Source organism: Labeo rohita, chromosome 14 (assembly GCF_022985175.1).
Source record: "Labeo rohita strain BAU-BD-2019 chromosome 14, IGBB_LRoh.1.0, whole genome shotgun sequence".
Classification (NCBI taxonomy): domain Eukaryota; kingdom Metazoa; phylum Chordata; class Actinopteri; order Cypriniformes; family Cyprinidae; genus Labeo; species Labeo rohita.
Window position 1 is genome coordinate 19,052,428 of NC_066882.1, and position 22,283 is coordinate 19,074,710.

Here is a 22,283-nt window from a genome sequence, read left to right on the forward strand (position 1 = left end):
AAAAGCTGATTTGTGACTCATTTTGATTAACATGATAAATTTTATTAGAGTAAAATACCAAAACAAAAAATGTTGTTGTTTTTTTTTCAAATTCACAGAACAGGCTATCGAATGATTGCACTTAGAACATATAACAATACACCATATATAGACAGTTTACGATATATATACACCCTGGTCACCAATCTGGCTTAGCAAGATTTTGCTTGATTTGACTCAGACCAAAACTTAGCAGACTAGTGCCAGGTAATATTTGGCAGGATACACAAGCAGTTTTACTTTAGTTTCTGTTGATGCAGTTTAGTTTTTCTTTTGCTCAGAGACAGAAAAGAATAAATTAAATTTTTTAAGAGAGTTTCATTCTTCTGTATGACAAGACATTACAGTCAAAGAATACATATTGCATATTGGAGATTCAGAATATGAAAAAAGGATGATGGAAAATTAATCCAATTAAGAATAATGTAAGTAAAATTTGACTTTAAATACTGTTTCAATTACTGCTTGTATTTAGTGCACTGAGATTTTTTTTTCTCCAACTCTTACAGTTTAAAGTGCATTGGTGATTTAAAGTGGGTTAACTTTAAAGGTCTTGTTTAGAGTTAGAGCTTGTCCAAATGGAATATTTTGCAAAACTGAGTCTTTTCTCCTTTTTGGCAGGACCATGTATAAAAAAAAATGGCAAATAGGTGGAGGTCAGAGGCTGCTGAATGTTAGAGGTCAGTGGTGTTTATGGAAGGGTTTTCAAAAATGAGACCGGGGCTGTCTCCACCTCTCCTCTTTTCTCGCTGGGCCAGTGCAGCACCCAGAGGCTCAATGTACGAAGAGACACTCTTTTCATCCTCCTCCTCCTCCTCTTCCTCTTCCTCCTGAATTACCTGTCACACAACAGAAAATGTAAGTTCTCAAAACATACTCAGCTAAAGAACTTTTTCTCATGACTAAAAATGCCCCAGCGTTTATAAGAGGCACTGGAAATGTGCTTGTAATATACTGTGGAATTCAAAAGTCTGCCACTACATTGAACATCTGTGATTTAAAAACCTTTCAAACTTGGGAAGTTATATGAGTTCAGATTTGTTTAGGGTAAAACCCAGTTAAGACTTCTATGGCTTAATATAACATAAATGAAGACTCTTACTGAAATATGTAGTACAAAACCCAAGAAAGACTTTTACTTGTTATTTAAAAATCCACATATTTTATACATATTTTGGACTTGAAATAGCTGCACTCGTTGAGGTAAAATACTGATACATTGACACATTGTGCAGCTTTTTGTTGTAATTTTCAGTCGAAGGTCAATGAGAGAAGTGATGTAAGATGTAAGAAGAAAAGCATGGGAAGATGCCTGTGGATGAATAAAACTTATTAAAGACAAGTGTCTTTATTCTCTCCACTTCAGTCCTGATGTCTTTGAGGCTTTTAGCAGACCACAGCTACTGTAAGAGCTTACAAACGGCAGAGACAAGAAATGCTAGATGCCATCCTGGCAGGATGTGAACATGCTGATGCTTGTCATAGGTTTTTTCTACTACATATTTCAGTAAGAGACATCATTTATGTTATATTAAGCCAAGTCTTAATACCCAGGTTCCCTTTAAAGGGGACCTATTATGCTCTTTTACAAAGTCTTGATTTTGTTTTGTGGGTGTACTAGAACATGCTTTCATGCTTGGTGGCTTGAAAAACGCATTATTTTTCACATAATTTACATTATAACAATACCTTTCTCCCAGCCTGGCACAAATGGATCGATTAGTTTTGGGTTTAATGAAGGTCTGCCTCCAAAAAATTAAATGCGTTGTGATTGGTTAGCTGTCCCACTGCGATGTGATTGGTGAACAGCTTAGACGGTGTTTCAGTACTGCAACGCCCCATGTCAAAGCAGCAAATTTTGTGTTAGCGCAAGCTATATTAAAGTGATTCTTACGTTTTAAATATGGATATTTTTATTACAAAAACGCATCGATTCGCTACAGGAGGCCTTTATTGACCCCAGGAGCCATGTGAGGCACTTTTTATTATGGATGGATTCACTTTATTGGACTTGTTTTGGACTGATGAAGAGAAACACCCGTCTATGCCGTTCTAAAGCTTGGGAGTGACAGGATAATTTGATCGCGGTCACTCTAGTCAATGCTTGTGTTTCCACCAGTGGCGACTCTGACACGGGAACTCTAGTCAATGCTTGTGTTTACACCCGCTGCACTGCATCTCATTGAAGCGTCTCAGAAGCTGCTTTCTGTGCTGCTTTGCTAAAGTTAGGATAATCTCCCACCTCGTCCCTACCCACTCCTCAACCATTCGAATTTCTATAGGCGGGATTTATTTTAATGATATTTTGATGGGCCGCGTTTTGACATCATAACATCCAAAACAAACGCTGTAGTCCAAAGGAGCCGTTCGTTGTAATTCTTTAAAGAGATTTTTTTAAAAACGAAATATCTCCGTTTGGAGTGAACTTTCAGATTTGTAACTTTGTAGATCTTTTTTATGCCCAAACATACACACCACACATTGACTAAACTTCAAAAAGTGAAAAAGCATAATAGGACCCCAGATCTAAGGAATATTTTAGATCTGTCACTAATCAAATTAGCAAATTTGTGAATGCCTCAAATCATGCTGGAGAACATGATTATCAGGTTTTACACAAACTTATGAAGTTCATGCAGTTTAAGTGCTGCTGTTATTAAAGCAAAAAAAGGTGACATGACAAATTCTGAGAAATTCTCCAATAAGTGTTCTTTTTTTAAACATCGTTTCACTAATTATTTTGACTTTCACTAGTTGTCCCAGATTTTGCTCCCCACTGTATATTATCGTCATTTTAATAATACATTTACCGTCATTCCCATAGTGTCTTTTTCTTCCATGTCCATATCAATGTTGTAGTCCAGGGAGTTAAGGCTAAAACAGAACAGACACACAGCACACACAAATAATCAGAATCTCACAAAGCAACTCTTCTGTATGAAGACATGAGGGACATTATGGGGAAAAAGTTACCAGTAGAGACATTTTGGACCAGTTACGTAGCTTGAAATAAAATAAAAAAACATGCTTCGTTTAGCATGTAGTACAGCTTAGTGTGATTCTGAGAAATATGGGGTCGCTAACATCACAACATCAAGTAACTAAAACTACTGCTACCGAAATTAATAATCTAAAACCCACAGATTAGCACAAACAGATGCTATCTGTTATGGAGAACCACAGTATTGTTCCTGGACAAATGGCATACTGTATCATCTTAAATAGATTTTATAGATGCCATTTAAGTTCATTGGCAGAATGTGGGCTCCATGACAAGATAAATACGTCAGTGGCCTTTTACAGTGAAGTCAGTTTTTGAATGTACAAACTGATATCAACTTGTTTAGATAATTTCAGAGCAGATAAGATCACATTTTACGTACATGAAATCACAAACTGCCTGAGAGACCAGACAATTATGGTTGCATAACTAATAGGGCTGTTGATTTAGTGTTTGATAATTTACTATGATTAATAGTAATAAAAAATAACACATAAACTGACATAAACTGTCAGATAAACTTTGATCTACACACTACAAATCAAAAGTTTAAGGTCACTTTTTTTTTAAAAGAAATTAATAAATTTACTCAGCAAGAATATTTTAAATTGATCAAAGGTAACAGTAAAAACATTATAATGCTACAAAAGTTTTTCAAATAAAAGCTGTTTCTGTCTATTTCTGACTATCAATAATAATACATGTTTCTAGAGCACCAAATCATCATGTAGGAATGATTTCTGAAGGATCAAAAGACACTGAATTTTTAAAAAGTTATTTTAAATTGTAATTCACAATATTACTGTTTTTACAAATAAGCCTGAAACACTTCTTTCAGAAACTTGAGTAAATTTTAATAGATTAACAGCCCTAGTACACTGTAAAAAACAATTTGTTGAGTCAAGTTAAAATCATTTGTTACCCAACTGCCTTAAAATTTTAAGTTTAGTCAACTAAAAAGTTTAGTCAACTTGAAATGTGAAGTGCTACTAAGTGACAACTTAGATATTTGACTTGATTCAACTTAAAATTTTAAGGCAGCTGGGTCACTTACCCATTTGTTAAGTTTAGCAATCCAATTTTTTGTTTAGTCAACTCAAATATCAAGTTGTCACTTAGTACAACTTAACATTTCAAGTTGACTAAACTTATTTGAGTTGACTGAACTTAAAATTTCAAGGCAGCAGGATAACAAATTACTTTAACTTGACTCAAATTGTTTTTTTTTTTTTTGTTTTTTTGTTTTTTTTTTTACAATGTAATTAAATAAATTGGGTAATTTAGCACAATTTAAAAATAGAATGACAATGACGATATAAAATAAGTCAGGTTTGTTGGTGAGTCTATAAAATCTTCATTAATGGACTGAGCATCTTTTCATATTTTTTTCCATAGTGTCTATAGTGTACTGTCACGGTACCTCTCTCTGTCTGCGCTGGAGCCATCTTCATCAAAGCCAAGGTCTGTGGCCGTGTCGATATTCATATTCAGCACTGGGTTTGCTCTGTGGAATACATATCAGACAATCTCACACACCAGCCTGCTGCTGAATCCCTGTTCAAAAAAATTATACAACTGTCCAGCATTTTAAGCAGCCGTGATGTCTGCCTTACCCTTCTTTGGTGTATTTGTTGGTTCCAGGAACAACAGGGCCGGTCTTTTGATTTTCTATGACCACTGTGGCTGCTGAATTCATGGCTTTGGCTGCCTTCAGTTTCCTCTTGTAGCTAAAGGGTAGAAAGAGACCAGCAGTGTTAAGTTGTAACTCTGACACAGTCGCAGACAGGATTAAGAAACTCATGCCTATGTGTGTAGGTGCACATCAAGGAGAGCTATATAATACAGAGACTGACAAGCTGTACCAAGAGCATCATGCAAACCAAACAGTAAGTGTTTCTTTGATATCACTGAAACTTGAATGGGTAATTCAGTAGAGCTTACTTTCTTCTGATGCACACGAGGGAGGTGGTTGTTACAACAAGTACGATCGCCAATGCAGCCATCAAACCGATCATGACGAATACCTCTGTCTTGACTTCGGTAGTCTCGGTAACAGTTGTTGACTGGTAAGGAAAAAAGAAGTTTTAAAAAATGAAAATCTTAATATGCTGAACAACAACTTCAGCTTTCAGAATTAACTTTTGGAGTACTGGGAGAGGGATTTTGTTGTTGTTGTTACTTACAATGCCAGTAAATCCAAGCTGAGTTAGTTGGTATCCATATTCCACGTAGACCTCTTCTGAATTTAGGATTGCAGTCACTTCATCATAGTTCAGAGCAGTGCCATTTGGGAACACAAAATAAGCCTCCAAAATGGTTATCTCTTCAGCTCTGCAAAGGACATAAAAAATTCTGCTTTCACTGTATTTTCTGTATTATTTATAGGCTATTATGGCACACATTTATATACTTAATTAGCATTTTTACAAGTTCAGTTTTCATTTTACTTTGAGTAATTTTATTATTGGCTTTTGCCACTTTTATTAGTTTCTTTTTAAAATAATTTCAGTTTAGTTATAGTACTTTCATTATTTCAAATTAAACTCACTTCATTTCAGTTCATTTTTCATTTTCATTCATTTTCATTCATTTTTAATTTATCATCTATTTATATATGTATTCCTAATCTAGTCAAATAAACCTGGCAATGAATGTTACAAATATTGTTGACACTTTGACGAGCTTTTGTTCCTCTTGGAATGTAATGTAAATGTATTTCAATTAACAAATTTAAATTTTTTTATAATTTTAGTTGATAATAACACAGAACATTCTTTAAAATATATTTCACAGAAGAAATAAAGTTATACAGGTTTAGGGGAGTAAATTATGATCACTTTTGGGTCCCTTGAGCAGTAAAAAGAAATTTTGTTTGTTAAAAAAAATATGATCAGTCAAGGCAACTTATGTTTTAACATTAAAGCTCAACTGAAGTGCTTTAAAACATGCAGCTTTATTCTATGTGTTGTTTATATCACAGCTTGGGCCAGAACCGATGAGCTTGGTAAAGCTACATTTGACAGCATATGACAGCCACAATCTCATCTATATTGCTATAAAATATGATTCACTTTGTGCTATCGTGTCTCTTAGAAAATAACCAATCATTTCTAAGACCCTTCTTCCGTGGCTGGGATCGTTTAGAACCTCTTGAAGCTGCGTTTAAACTGCATTTTGGAAGTTCAAACTCGGGGGCACTATACGGAGAGAAATCCTGAAATGTTTTCTTCAAAAAACATAATTTCTTTATGACTGAAGAAAGAAAGACATGAACATCTTGGATAACAAGAGGGTGAGTAAATTATCTGTAAATTTCTGTATATTCATATTAAAAGCCAAAAATTTCAGTTTTGATATCATGGGGACTTTAACTCATCAAAATAAGTTTTTTCTGTAAGTTATATAAGATTCAACTTGATTTTTTTTTAAGTCAGTTTAATATAATTTAAGTTCAAATGACTTGTACAACCAAACTTATTATACTTTTTAGAGATTCAATTTTTAAGTTGAAATAGGTGGACATTTTTTACAGTGTGGATAATGTTTTGTTGGTCTTTTGCCAAAATAAAATACATACTTTTCTGTAATTATGCCATATGAAGGAAACGTTTGCTTAATAACACCAGCACTGACAAGACAGGAAACCTACAGGGAGTTTTAAGTCTCTCTGGGAGAGAAAATAAAAAATAATGTAGAACTCAGATTCTACATTATTCTATGATGTACATGCCACCTGCTGGATTATACATATTATAACAGGTACGAAAGGAAAAATCCAGGTTTGCATGAGTTTGGTGAGATTCAGTGTAGTTTACTGTATGTATATATGTATACATGGGAACGTGGATGGTTAAAACTTACCTTTGATTAAACGTCTCACTGAATACACTGAAGAATTCAACCGTTGCTTTTGTAGCACCTATCAGAATCCTGTAAAAGTATTACACACATTTACTCCGTTTGACCTGAATTCTAAAAAAGCATCAAATAAATAATAATCATGAATCATATTCCAAGTGTCCTTTAAAATAACGCTTCTTCACACATCAGTACATTCAAATCAACATTAAAGTGCATCTTACGCTCTGATCTGAGGCAAATTCGCATTGACTTCCGACACGGATGCCCTAAATCTGAGACTGACTCTGTAGGAGCTGTCCACTGTGAGAAGCTGCAAAACAACGCAATTAGAAAATGACCAGAATAAACAAGTCTGAATAGATTAAAAATAAACTGTAGGGGTGAAAATGCCCTACCTCAACCACAGAGGTGGAACTGATACTCTTATCACCAGTGTTAAACGCCTTCACCTCCACCAGGAACTTTCCTCTTTTATTATTTTCCAATACCTTCTGGGACCTTAAGCATAGAGAGACAAATTATTTAATATTGTAAACTTGTCGCATCTCACCACATGATGCCTATTCGTGGTTTACGAACAGGTTAGAAATTTTAATTTCTTACCGTATGTATGCAGTGAACCTTCCCTCAGAATCTTCCTGATCGTTAGAATCAGCGTAGAGAAACAAACTCTCTGTGGAAGTCCCTTCGCTGCTGACAAAGTCCACCTTGGTAACTTCAAATTTGGTTTTCCTGTTGTCTCCTGTGTCTCTGTCTATGGCCTTAAAATGGAAAGAGGAAACAAACCCGTGGAAAATACTTTATGGAGAAATACTTCATTATATTGTGACAAAAAACTTACATAACAGTGGATAAATGCTTATTGTAGCACAAAGAGTGACATAAAGAGACATCAAATGGTCAATATGTAAACTATCATACTTACGTAAACTCTGCCGACAGATGTGCCCACCTCAACTTTCTCAATGACTACAACTAAAGAAACAGAAATATGTTAAATCTTTTTGCATAAATAATATACATTTGACAATAATTTATTTACTCAAATAATTTTTGTTTACCATAGAAGTCCTGTAAGACGACGAACTCTGGGGCATTGTCATTGGTATCCAAAATATTAATAGTGACAACTCCTACAAGCAAGTGAATAATATTTTATTAATATTGCGCTCAATAAAGACTAAAATGATGTTAAATTTAGCAACTGTGCGCCTAAAAAAATAACAGTTCATTCTCATGTTTTTCTAAGTCCTATATTTTTTTCAGTTAAAGAGTTCAGTTAAAGTTTGAAATCACTTAAACATAATCTGTGTCACATAAACGACTGTGTTTGACTGTATGTGACCCGAAATGAAATCTAAAATTGCCAAAAAAAAAATTGTAATCTCATTTTGTAATGAAAAACACCTGTTGTGCTCCATTCACGAAAGAAATTATATGAATTGGAACATTTTTGAGATAAGCTACTCCTAAAAGAAAAGCACAGGAAAGAAAGCACTTTTTTAAAGGGCAATATGAAGCAACAGAACGCACCATTAGTACTGTTACTCCTCTTCTCAGTTAAAACATCCACCACCTTGGCATTCAAGAACACTTTATCACATTTCTCATAGTCAATATCATAGGGAGTGTCAGTTATCACATCGCCGTTAGGCTCAACTGAGAACCACTCTTCGGGACACGGTCCTCTGATGCCACTGCACTGGCATTCAGTAGAATCAAGCTCATATTGTAGAAGGTGGTTAGTGTCCACATCTTTGCCGTCGATTTTGCCCAGAGGCATTGTCAAGGTGCTGTTCTCTGTTACGTTCAGGATCATGTTGGATGGGAATTGAGGTGGAGTGTCGTTAACATCAACCACTACTACTTTCACTGTTGTCGTAACCTTTTTCTGACCCAAGTCTGAGGCCTCCACCGTTAGGTCGTACGTCTTGCGGTCACTTTCGTAGTCCAGCGCAACAGCGGGATCTACTGTGATGTTGCCCCTGTAACCTTCACTGGTGGCCTCAGAAAACAATATGAAACTTCCAAAACCACCATCAGTAATGCTGAAGAAGATACGGTTATTGAAGTCGGATTGGTCGGCATCGTGAGCCCGCACAGAGCCAACCAAAATGCCTATAGAGGGGAGACAAAATGTTGGCAGTTTTTGCAAAATGTTCATATAGGTTATTTCTTTAAAATAATAATACCGGTTTGGAAATTTACTAAACAATCATAATGAAATGTGTTCACAAGTTACTTGCCTCCTTCACTTTCATTTACTCTAAATTCGTAGGGAGCAAGATCAAGGTACTGTGGAGAATTGTCATTTTCATCCTGGGAAAAATAGAAGCAAAAATGTATGTTACTTAATTAAATAAATGACTTACAGTTGAAGTCAAAAGTTTACATACACCTTGCAGAATCTGCAAAATGTTAATTATTTCACCAAAATAAGAAGGATCATACAAAATGCATGTTATTTTTTATATAGTAACCTGAATAAGATATTTCACATAAAATATGTTTAAAATAAAATAAATAAAATATAAAAAAAATAGCTGAATTTACAAAAATGACCCTGTTCAAAAGTTTACATACACTTGATTCTTAATACTGTATTGTTACCTGAACAACACACGAATATGCCTGTGATAGTTAATGATAGTTGTTCATGGGTCCCTTTTTTGTCCTGAACAGTTAAACCGCCTGCTGTTCTTCAGAACAGTCCATCAGGTCCAACAAATTCTTTGGTTTTTCAGCATTTTTGTGTATTTGAACCCTTTTCAACAATGACTGTATGATTTTGAGATCCATCTTTTCACACTGAGGACAACTGAGGGACTCATATGCAACTATTACAGAAGGTTCAAACACTCACTGATGCTACAGAAGGAAACATGATGCATTAACTTTTGAACAGAATGAAGATGTGTACATCTTTCTTATTTTGCCTAAATATTTTTTTTTTTTCATTTATTACTGCCCTTCAGAAGCCACAGACACTTACATGTTTCCCAGAAGACAAAATAAGTAAAATTTACCCTAAACTTCAAATTCAGAAAGTTTTCACTGCATCGTGTTTCCTTCTGGAGAATCAGTGAGCATTTGAATTTTCTTTAATAGTTGCATATGAGTCCCTCAGCTGTCCTTAGTGTGAAAAGATGGATCTCAAAATCATACAGTCATTGTTGGAAAGGGTTGAAATACACAACAGATGCTAAAAAAAAAAAATTGGTGGGACCTGAAGGATTTTCTGAAGAACAGCAGGCAGTTTAACTGTGCAGGACAAACAAGGGACTCATGAACTATCACTAACCAAAACAAAACAGTTGTGGATCACTCAGGTAACAACACAGTATTAAGAATCAAGTGTATTGAAACTTTTGAACAGGATCATGTTTATAAATTCAATTATTATTTTCTCTTGTGGACTATATGCAAACATATTTTATGTTAAATATCTTATTTAGGTTAGTACTAAATAAAAAATATCATGCATTTTCTATGATCCCTCTAATTTTCTGCAAAGTGTATGTGAACTCTCGACTTCAACTGTAAATATATTTCTAAATCTATTTTAAAAAATGCATATAAAAGCTAAATATACGCAAATTTATATATGTTTAAATGTATGCATATAATTGTGCAAACATCAATAAATGGTAAAATGTAGCATTTTTTAGTGGGCACTACATCTCTAACTATATAAATGCTGCAATCTCACCCCAATGTTGATGATCACACTAGTTGAGGAAGACTGGGGTGGTGTCCCCATATCTGAAGCGATCACCGTCAGCTCAATCCTGCCATCTAGGGCAGGGTCCATAGCCTCACGGTCCAATAGACCACTGTTTGTAAGCACACCGGTCTCTTCGCCTATAGTAAAGTTACTACTGAACGGGCTGTCCTCAATGCGATACTGGATTTGGCTGTTCGGTGTATTTGGGTCGTCTCTGTCTGTAGCCTATCAAAAATGATATAACAGATTTCCCTTTAGAGACATACAGACTTCCATTACATTTATGCACTTGGCAGACACTTTTATCCAAAGTCATTTCAACGAATATAGTTTTTTGGTGTTGCTACCACCATGCAACTACTAGTTAACAGTGCTGGGTGATATACAGTAGTCAACATCTGAAGTGGATCAAAAAAGGTTAATCAAAGTTGTCTTAAGACAAGGACAGGTATTCTTTTTGGTTTTAGGACAAAATTAATGAAAGGATTTGATCCACTTCAAATGCTGACTACTGTAACGGTTTGAATTATGCAAAAGGTATGATTTTTTTTTACCAACTGTAAACGGCTGTTAACAGAAGCCAGAGATGCTGAAAATTCTGTAACATAGCAGGCAGATCAGCTCACTGTTCACAATGTGCAAAATTATTATCAGTCAGCCATAATGTCAACAGTGGAGATAAACAATGCCACTGAACCGAACAAAACTTGCATACTTTGCTGATTATTGCTGCTGAAGATGGTCAATTATTTTCATGCTTTGGGCTGTACTAATCAAACATTTGGAGTACTAAAGACTGCCAAAAGTTATAACAAATCAAGGAGAATACTGCAAAAAACTGTCTGAGGTACAAAGGGCATTTGTGGTTGGCCAAACTGAACCAGAATTTCCAGGGCAAGGTTCTAGACAACATTTGTGTTTGTTCTTATCATTTCCGGTCAGGTAGGTGAAATATTAGGCTAATATCTTAATTATTACTGCATGTACGTATCTTTACCACCTATTAACTTTAATTTGTCAAAAAATGTCATCTTATCCTCCATATAATGCATATTAATGTCGTATTTTTAAAAGTGCAGGAAGTGCTTTGTTTACATCTGTAACCAAGGTCAATGCTGCTTTCTGTTCCATAAGCGCCACCTGCTGTCATAGAGTGAATTTGCTCTCATTCTGCCTGTATGTTGTTTTTATTTCGTCCAAATGTGTTTTATGTAGCATAATATCACAAGCTACAGTCAGACCATTCTGTTTTTCTGTTAAATTTTGAAATTATACAATCTAACGTTAATTTATATCAGAAACTACTCATGCTACATGTATGTAACATGTTTGTCTGGATCGTGATTAAAATGCAGTGGTTCTGCAACTCTTTCATGCATTTTGAATAATATAAAGGCACAGTCAGGGGAAAAAAACATGATAAACCGTTAAACCGCCAGAATAGAGATTTTTGGTTAAATCACCCAGCACTAGTAGTTACGTGAGTAAAACTGGCATACAAAACATTCACACAATCTCTCTTTCATCATTTTAGAGGTCGATGCTGATTTTGCAATCACCATTACATCCATAAAGTTACCTGAATTTTAAGCTCTAACTTTTGGTTCTCTTGTACATAGGCCTCATAAAGGTCTCTGTTCATCTCTGGTGTCTGATCATTAATATCCTTAATGTTGATCATCACAACAGTGGTACCAATCTTGCCGTCTGCATCTATGGCCTGCAGGGTGGGTGAGTAGGAATTGGTGCCTTCCCTGTCAAGACGCTCTCCATTTTTTACAGAGATAACTCCACTATTTTGATCAACATCGAAAACCTCCCGCCTGATGTAAATTTAGGAAAAGAAAGAAGATAGCATCTTAAGTCTCTTTTTATGGCAAACATGCAGTGACTGAGTAATTTTGTCCAAATCAAATGATAGCACACTGAATATTCAACATACATGCTTTCCGGCACCAATTTGTAAGTGAGTTTGCCAACATCCAAGGCATCTTCATCTGTTGCCTGTCAAACCAGAACATTAGTGAGTGTCAGATCAATCCATCTTAGTCACCACGAAAAGGAAAAGTGAGTAAACAGAAGATACACTTACAGTAATGGTGCCCACAACAGTTCCGTCTGCACAGTGTTCATCCACAGAAAACTCATAAGTCTCATTTTCAAATTTAGGAAAGTTGTCATTTACGTCTTTGATGTTAATGGTGACAGTAACCATAGAAGTGAAGGATTTATCGGATGCATCTTCAGCAATAATCTGGGGAGTATTAACAGTGCATTTTATTATAATTTTGTGTACTGCAAACAGGTTTCAAACACATTTTCTGAATGCTACTCGTATGATTGTTAAGCAATTAAAACTAACTGCTATATATTATACATTATACTACTCGTATAAAGGTAATTGTTGAGTTATGGCTGGCTCATGAACACCACCCAGTTTAAAATTCTCTAAACTACTGGACCGGTTATCTTATGTGGTAAATCTCCAGAGACACACCCTCATATACAAACCTGAACAGACATTACTGTCTTCTTCTCGTAATCAACAGCAGATGGATCTTTTATTGTCACTTGTACAGAACTTTCTCCCTGTCCAGCGCTGGGACTGACAGCAAACGCTTCCTTATCAGGTCCCTCAAGATGGAGATTGAACCTGCTGTTTTGCCCCTGGATCAAAGATAAATTAATCATTAACACATGAAAAAACATAAATAATCATACTCAGAAAAGTCCTCAGAAAACATTCAAATGTTGTAACTACAGACCTGGTCTGGATCTTCGACTTTTATATTCAGTTCATTTACTGATACTCCTGCAGATGAATGCTCTTCAACTTCACCAGTGAAGGTGTCTTTTTCCGTGCAGGTATCACTTACACACTCATAAAATTTTGGGCCATTGTCATTTATATCTCCAATAGAAATCTGTAGTTCTCCTGTTGTGCTTGCAATAACTCCATTCACATTAGGATTTGTTTCACTTGCCTGAAGTGCAGGAAGAAAAAAATAAAAAAACAAATTAAGTATACAGTGGCATTGGTTTGGTGCCAAATATTGTTGCCATTAAATTGTAATCAATCTGATATCATAACAAGATACAACTAAATTCAATAGACAGTAATCTCACCTTTATTTGCAAAATCACAACAGCATCTATATCGAGTAATTCCTCACGGTCGAATGTAGTTTGGATAGATACGTCTCCAGTATTCTCATCGATTTGGAACAGGTCTATTGCATTAGTACCTGTGCAACAGGACAAAATAATAGAAACAAAGAAGTTTATTTTATAAATAAAATAAAACTCTCCTCATGGCTGCCACAAGATCACATGTCCAGCTGATTACTATATCTTAATCATTGGTGACAGAGAGACTAGATTATGACATCTGAGATTTGAGACTATGGGCCTCATTTATAAAGTGATCTTAGTGCACACGCTTAAATCTACACCTTCACTCATATTTGTAAAAACTACCTTTACATGGAAAAGAGCTTGGCGTCACATCAGGGTCTGAGCAGACGTACCCACTTTGGTAATGCTTTATAATAACGTTTAGTTGTAAGTCATTTATAAGCAATTAGTTAATAATGAAATCATTTACAAAACATTTATAAAAAGTTTACTAAGTGATATGCTAACAATTTGTGTATGTTTTGTTAATTCATTTACAAGTAATTTACAAGCAATTTTTAATAATTAACTAATCATTTACAAAACATGACTATGCATTCGTAGTGATATGTTGTGATATGTTAGTATTTTCGTCTATGCTTTGTAGATTAAGTTACAAATAATTACAAGTAATTATATAATGATGAACTAATAATTTACAAATCATCACTATACCTTCACAAATGATTAAGTAATATGCTAACGATTTACAAATCTGTCATAAGTTATCTTTGTTTAAAAAATAGCATATCATGATATAATTAAACAGATCCTTAGTCAATGGTTAATAAGTTACTAGTTAATATATTATGAATAAATTATAAATAATTATACCCGCCATTGAAGATCACATCATGAATAAATAATTTACAAATCTTTCTGCATCCCCTAATCTAAAGTGTAAACAATTCATCAGTTGTAAATGTTTTACTCATCATTCGTAGATCTTTCCCCACCAGTGTGTATACCCACACAACCTGTAACCGGCAGGTTTGTAAAACATTTAAGCTGATGATTAGTTTACACTTTAGATTAGGGGATGCAGAAAGATTTGTAAATGATTTATTCATGTGTTTAAACAACAGGTTTTGAATATTTGTTGTGCGTACTGCAATGTAAGGGCTGACTGGTGAGGGTAAAGATCGTAAACACATGGAGTATTTTAGCGCTGTGCACCTGATGTGATCTTCAGTGGAGGGTAAAACTGGTTCACATTATCACTAGATCCCACACACTCCACACAGAACACAAGTCTGTGCTGATGAGAGAAAGGGTTTACACATTTATTCACTTGACAGAAAATAATTTATTATTATTTAAAAAAAGAAAATAGTTTTAGAATAATTGCATTTTTGTACTTTTCACCATATCACTTATTAATCATTTATAAACACACAGTCATGTTTTGTAAATGATTAGTTCATCATTAACTAATTACTTGTAAATGAACTTGTAATTCACTTGTAAATGAATTAATAAAACATACACAAATTGTTAGCATATCAGTTATTGATCATTTGTAAATGTTTTGTAAATTATTATTTCATCATTAACTAATCATTTATAAATGACTTACAACTGAACGTTATTATAAAGTGTTACCGATTTGAAGGATGACTGGTGATCTTTTATATGTTAATGACATTAATTAGAAGTTGTTTACAAGGCTGAAAACAAGAGCTGAAACCATTCAGTTGCACGCACATTCAAGATCATTTGCTATTCATAGATTTCACATCTGAAAGAGAGGCGTCCATTCATTCTATCAATCACACGTAATTGTAAGATCAAATTAAGATGGTTTCTGTGCAACATTTTATAAAAGAGGCTCCTCAATTACAATTGTAATTAAAAAACAACAACAAAAAAAAAACATTACAAGGTGTAGAGTCCAAGTGCATTATTAAAATAAAATTTCCAGTTGACTCACTTTCAATACTGTAGTGGATGTTATCATTGACCCCAGTGTCTGGATCTCTGGCTCTCACATTAAAGACTGTCATACCCTGAGATGGAGTGTGCAGAGAGATTCAAAGGTGAGTGAGTGTGTGTGGCTCTCAACTGTTTTTGCTGTATGATTAAGATTTTACATTTGACACCCAAGTGGTGCACAAAAAGCTTCCTGACTCACAGGAGAGAAGTATGGCATTACAAAGTTAATAAAATGAAAAAAAAATACACCACTCACCACATTTGAATTCTCATCAACAGTAGCAAGGTTAGGTAAATTTAGAAACTGTGGGTCTTGATCTGGTGTATCCTTAACCGTAATGAATGCAGTTACTGATGAGGATTGAACCGTCTCGACACCATTCAGTATCCCACCGCCATCCTGGCGAAACCAATGAACAGTTAGCAAATTACGCAGTAAACGGCTTGGATAAATGCTTGTAGATTTTTAGATTTCTTTTTGCTTGTTTTGCAAAAAATAATAAAATACTGCAATGTTTTTATGCATCTTTTTTTTTTTTTGATTTTTCAAAAGATTGCCCATCACTTATCTAAATATGATTATTTAATGAATAAATACTTACAGATGCAATGACTGTTATTTGATAGAAAGGACTTTTGTCAGTAAAGTTCAAAGTTCCACTCAGACTAACATCTCCAGAAGTCTCTGAGATTGAAAATAGGCTAGCCCCATCATTTGGTACCACCTAAGACAAACATATGAAACTTATGAAAATACTTACAAAAATACAATTAACCTGAGATATGAAGCTAAAAATGCAATTTATGACATGAAGGGGACATACTTCTGAAATTCTGTAGGACACAATACCAGCCATATTTTCATCACTATCTGTGGCACTTGCTGTGAACACTGTACTACCCACAGTTATGCTCTGTATGAAGGAAAAGAAGAAAAAACATACAAATGTAAAGGAACAGATCAAACTACCCTGAAAAAAATAAACAAATGCACATTGCCACTTCCTGAAGCTCTCTCTGTGTTAAACCGCTCAGACTGAGAGTAAAGTTAAATTGGAGCAGATTACAGACAGAATTAACCCAGCTCACATTCACACAGGATCAACACCATCACAGCTTGTAGATCTTAACGCCTCTTAAATGATTAGTTCACCCAAATAAAACCCATTTACTCATACTCATGTCATTCCAAACCCATCTGTTTTATCTTCTTCCATAAAACAGAGAATTTTGTACAACAATGCATTGGTTATACTTTTTTTTCCAAGCAATAGCACCGTAATAATTAGGCCTATTACTCATGTGCTATAGCCTAGTCCGAGCATGTCTTCTGTCATCCCATACGACAGATTTAGGCAGGGGTGCCGCTATGGTTTCCGGGCGCTCTGTACATCATATTGACTCGGGCCCCCTCTCCATTAGTGAAAAACAAGCAAAATTTTACTTAAAATGAAATACAGTATTAAAGTCATATTGGCTGTTTTTACAATGTTAGCCAGTAACATGTAATGGCGTTACCTAATTTAATTACAAAATAAATGTAACTGTAATCAGTTACTGGGAAAAAAAGTGTAATTAAATTACAGTTACTTATGAAAATTTTAACAAATAAAAAGAGAGTTACATCTGAATATTTTCACACAAACCCACAGATTTAAGTGACTTTTTTCCTCAAATTGTGTTGTCTGCTCATATGAGACATCAACGTTTCTGGAGTTTAGGAGCTTATTCGATAACTGTTTTATTTCCTATTTGGGTTTATGTATATGCTTTTTTCTGTCACGTAAAAGGGCAGAAAGACATGTTAGGACTCAGGAAAGTTAATTTTTCTTAGCACTGTAATACTTCCAGTAGATCCAACTTGAATTTACATAAACGCCATCATTTTAAGATTCACTGTTTTTTTCAAAGCATTGTTAGATGCTAGTGTCTACCCTATGATTTGATTTCAAAAACAGCACCACAGCTAAACAACTATTTCTTGTTATGATTTTAAACCTTTATTTAACGTCAGAATTATCTCAGAGTTAAAAGAAGTGCTAAAGTCTGATTTTGTGGTGGCTGTGCTTTAAAATGAAATGATTAAAATCTTAATTCAAATGAAGATTGAAAACATTCATTAGAAATGTAGAAAAATAAAGTCATATGTAATCAGTTACATTACTTTAATAAAGTAATTGAAATATTTACACTGCTTATTACATTTTAAATATGGTAACTTGTAATCTGTAACCTATTACATTTACAAAGTAACCTAACACTACTTTTTCATTTTTAGTAGCTATCTTCTTTTACTTTTTAGTGGAAATACATCTGAAGTACCTGACTTATGCCTGTGTTTTATGACTTATGCTTTTTCGGGCCCTTGTCTTGCTGATTTTTGGCGCCTCACCGTTTTTTGCACCCGTCACATGAGCATTGCTTTTTTAAAACACTGTTAAAATATAGCAAAATTAATACCTGTTTCAGTGAGTAGGTGGGGCTATTGTCATTCAGAAGGTTCAGCTGATTAGGTAATAATAACCGTTTGGTGAAATTAAGCTTCTATGCTAATAATTGTGCAGAGTTTACAAAGTGACCTTGTAATGTTAGTCTGTAGTTTTGGGGAAATTAAATTACATTTAAATAAGTAAATTGCAGTGACATATTTTGTAATTCATAACATTTTTACCTATTTGAAAAATTTTGAAAACCCTGTTCTTAAAGACATTAGGTGAGTAAACTACAAAAGTATCAGGTTTAGGTGAATTACTCCTTCTTACAGCATTCATATTTACATCTATACACACCAAGGGATAACAGGATGACTCACCTCTAGAACCTCTACATTGTAGGGCAGATTTTGGAATACTGGTGCATTATCATTAGCATCTGCAACAGCAATATATACGGATTTTGTCACCTAAAAAAGCAGAAAGACATGTTAGAACTCAGGAAAGTTATTTTTTCCTAGCATTGTAATAGTTCCAGTAGATCCAACTTACAGTCGCATAAACGCCATCATTCACTTCAATGTCTACGAGTAAGAGGTTTTTAATCTGAAAAAAAAAACAAAAAAAAACACATAAACATTTGTTCCTTCATCTCAATTCACTAATAGAGAGCAAACTTTTAAAATCCTAACAAAAATACCTCTCTGTCAAGCCTGCTCTTGATTTTGACTTCACCAGTTACAGTGTTGACCTCAAAATGACTAGAGTCCGTCCCAGAGATACCATATGCTAGAGGGTCATTATCTGGATCAGATGCATCGATTTGAAACGCAAATGCACCTGCCGGGAAAATACATAAATAGGGAAATGTTACATTCATGCATAGAACAATGCAAAATGAGACTGAGTTGAGACTGAAATTTGGGCTGATGTACAGACCTATTGCAAGATCTTCCCTCACTTCTACCAAAGCCATGTTAATCACAGGGACAGAATTACAGTACGCTGCAGAAAACACAAACATGAATAAGTATGTGAGTTACAAGAAAGCAATTCTAAGACAAAAATCCAAAAAAATAAATAAATAAATAAATCTTTAAAAACCTAAATAAAAAAAAGCTACATTTGTGAATTATCCACTGTAAATGGCAGTAAAACTTAATTACATTGGCTTCTGTCCACCCAAGACTGCATCATTATTGAATCTGGACTTCGAGCTATACAGTCTAACAAGCCACAACTTTTTGATGATAAGGGCATTGACTAATTCTCAGATACTCACAGGATGCTAAAAAAGCAAGAAGGAGAAGTAAAGGTTTCCCCATCTTCCCCATGTTTGTCTGTAAAGCTGTAATGTCAAAGAAACAGAACACAAAATCACCATTAAATGAAGAACATTTACAGCTCTAAAATTAGGTGGAAATATATATATATATATATATATATATATATATATATATATATATATATTATAGGAAACACACACACACACACACACACACAAATCTAAAAAACAAAAATAAATCCAAAGTAGCAGTTTAAGACACTGATGATGAGTTTGTTTTAACTCAGCCATTGCTTAAAATTGCCTCAAAAAAAGTTGGAAATCAACATTTATTAATATGCTCAATAAACGAACATTTATTAATAAGCTGAATAAATAATAATTTATTATTTTATTAATACTATATATATATATATATATATATATATATATATATATATATATATATATATTATAGGAAACACACACACAGAAATCTAAAAATCAAAGATCAATCCAAAGTAGCAGTTTAAGACACTGATGATGAGTTTGTTTTAACTCAACCATTGCTTAAAATTGCCTCAAAAAAGGTTGGAAATCCAAATTTATTAATATGCTCAATAAACGAACATTTATTAATAAGCTGAATAAATAACAATTTATTAATTTATTAATACTAAATTATTAATTAATTCATTATATAATTAATTAATTATACTACAGGGCGTTTGTATGCTTGAATCTGATTGGCTGACGAAAGGCATGGCGAAGGTAGTTCCAGGCAGGTCTTGACCGCATTACATGTCTATATCACTTCGCCACACGATTTCAGTAATTTCAAAGGTCTTTGCAGCCTAAAACAGTAAAATATTTATTATGTACGGAAAACATATACTCTATTTTCTCCCACTCTCACTCTCAGGTTTCACCATTAGTAGAGACGCTGCTGCTGAACGCCTTTGAGGCATACACAGACTACAGATAGGTAATTCAGGAGCTCTCTCTCTCTCTCTCTCTCTCTCTCTCTCTCTCTCTCTCTCTCTCTCTCTCTCTCTCTCTCTCCCCGTCTGTCTGTCTGTCTGTCAGAACGTCATTATTAACCGCATAGTCTGCTATCAAGGACTCAAGCGTGGTTACTGTCTGAAATGACATTTTGGAATTGGCAACTGAGGTGTTGGATGAGCTGCGTAAGAAATTAATCCTACACACAATAGCGTTTTAGGGGCAAAACCCGAATGAATGCCTTGAAATATATGATCTGATTAATGTCTTGAAGTGTGGTAACTGTAATATAAGAGGAATTATTGGAATAATTTACTTCAGTCCATTGAATTCTTAGAAAATAATACACACCCGAGGTTCGCGTCGTGGCCGCATCACCACCTTGGGTGTGTTTTCAACGGACCAAAGTCGATTATTTCTTGCATAATACACTTTTTTAGTGTTTATTAATAAATGTAATAAATGATTATTGCCGGTGCCTCTAGTAATTATGTGTCTGATTTTTAATTTACAGCCTACTTTTAGTTCATTTTAGTAATTTTAAAACAATAGTTGCGTTAAAATTATCCAAAAGGTTGGGTTAAACATTTAATCAAACTCATTCGCTGGGTTTGTTCATATTACTTAAAGTGCTGGGTTGTTTTTACCCAGCATTTTCTTTAGAGTGTGCCTTATTTTTTTTTTTTCTGAACTTCTTACATCTCAAGCTCTGGAATGGTTGAATATCATCAATCAAGTAAAATCACAGCTTATGTATTTTTAATATTTCAAATATTCCTCGTATGCATGAGATCAAATTGAGATGTTTGCTATAAAGTCTCTTGCTTAGATTCGTCAAGATCAAATATTCTACAATCAAAATTTACAAAGCCATCATTCACGAAAGAATAATTTCTAAAAAGTAAAGCATAGGTATAGCCTCTTGATCTACTTGCAGTCACTGAATGTAAATAGAAGTAATGAATTCGAAAATGAATTAAGGCTGATGAAGACTTACCGTGCCCAGTCTCCTCTTAGAGCTATTCCAAAAAAGTGGCGTTCTTCAAATGAGGGAAGAGTATATAACATAAGAGACCTTTGGTTAGGGCATCACTGGCTATTACTGTCCTTCAGCTGTAAATGTTAATCATTAACATTGCAGCAAGAAAAGACTGCGTGCTTAATTCAGTCTTCTTCTCACCCTGTAGACAGATGACAAAGCTGCTTAGTGGCACCACAGAATCAGATGCTAAAACAGTGTTCAGAGAATGGTTTAGCAGAACAACAAGTGTGGGTAGGCAAACAAATGTCACAACAGATTATGTCCAGAATAATCCGGCCCATTCACACATTCATTCAGCAAACTCAAAAGACAAGATTAATGGAATAGAGAATGGATAGAACTAGGGCTACAGAAATGTTTATCGTTCCTAATTATGATTATGATTATGGAAAAAAATAAAAAATTTATTATACCTGAGATGAGATCATAAAAGCTAAGGAACCACGAGACAAAGGTGCAGCACCATTTCTAGTTTACTGTTTAGCAGGGCGTATACTTCCTAAGACAACTATAGAGCCATGTGTCTTTGGATACTGTTTTTATTTTCTGGCTATTTCTTGACATCATCCCAGTGAGCTGGACATAATGTGGTCTGAGAGATTCCAGGGAGCAAATGAGCTCATTAGCTATTCAAGAACCTACCTACTCTCAGCCCAGCTCTAATGAGCCCACTTCCCTCGTGGGCCTTCATAATTAACGAGAGACAGACAAAAGATTACTCTCCCCTGGGGAGAATTTTTACCGCTACCAAACAAAAACAATGGAGGAACTTTCTCCTGAGACTGACAGAAGAGCTTGTGTTTGTTTGTCTC

The 22,283-nt window shown here is 34.5% G+C and overlaps 1 protein-coding gene across 1 annotated transcript; it reads right to left on the reverse strand.

Moving 5' to 3' along the window:
* Positions 1-83: 83 nt before the first annotated feature.
* cdhr2 (cadherin related family member 2) lies at positions 84-21,559 on the reverse strand. Its single transcript, XM_051127828.1, has 31 exons — positions 21,427-21,559; positions 19,446-19,511; positions 19,103-19,168; positions 18,864-19,003; positions 18,716-18,769; positions 18,544-18,633; positions 16,556-16,645; positions 16,334-16,456; positions 15,988-16,131; positions 15,730-15,805; positions 13,752-13,870; positions 13,391-13,609; positions 13,137-13,292; positions 12,718-12,879; positions 12,568-12,629; positions 12,205-12,448; positions 10,611-10,850; positions 9,148-9,220; positions 8,435-9,019; positions 7,963-8,034; positions 7,827-7,876; positions 7,505-7,662; positions 7,297-7,399; positions 7,123-7,211; positions 6,902-6,970; positions 5,224-5,371; positions 4,982-5,103; positions 4,654-4,767; positions 4,461-4,544; positions 2,850-2,913; positions 84-878 (listed from the first exon to the last, which is right to left on the reverse strand). Exons 2-31 carry the CDS (start codon positions 19,495-19,497, stop codon positions 714-716), a joined length of 3,933 nt encoding a protein of 1,310 aa, XP_050983785.1. The 5' UTR covers positions 19,498-19,511; positions 21,427-21,559; the 3' UTR covers positions 84-713.
* Between the last annotated feature and the right edge of the window lie 724 nt (positions 21,560-22,283).

Coding starts and splice junctions, on each gene's coding strand:
- cdhr2 (XM_051127828.1), bottom strand. CDS start 19,497: ATGGGGAAGATGGGGAAACCTTTACTTCTCCTTCTTGCTTTTTTAGCA. Junction 9,221..10,610: donor GTGTGATCATCAACATTGGG/GTGAGATTGCAG, acceptor TATTTTTCCCAG/GATGAAAATGACAATTCTCC. Junction 4,545..4,653: donor AACAAATACACCAAAGAAGG/GTAAGGCAGACA, acceptor TGTATTCCACAG/AGCAAACCCAGTGCTGAATA.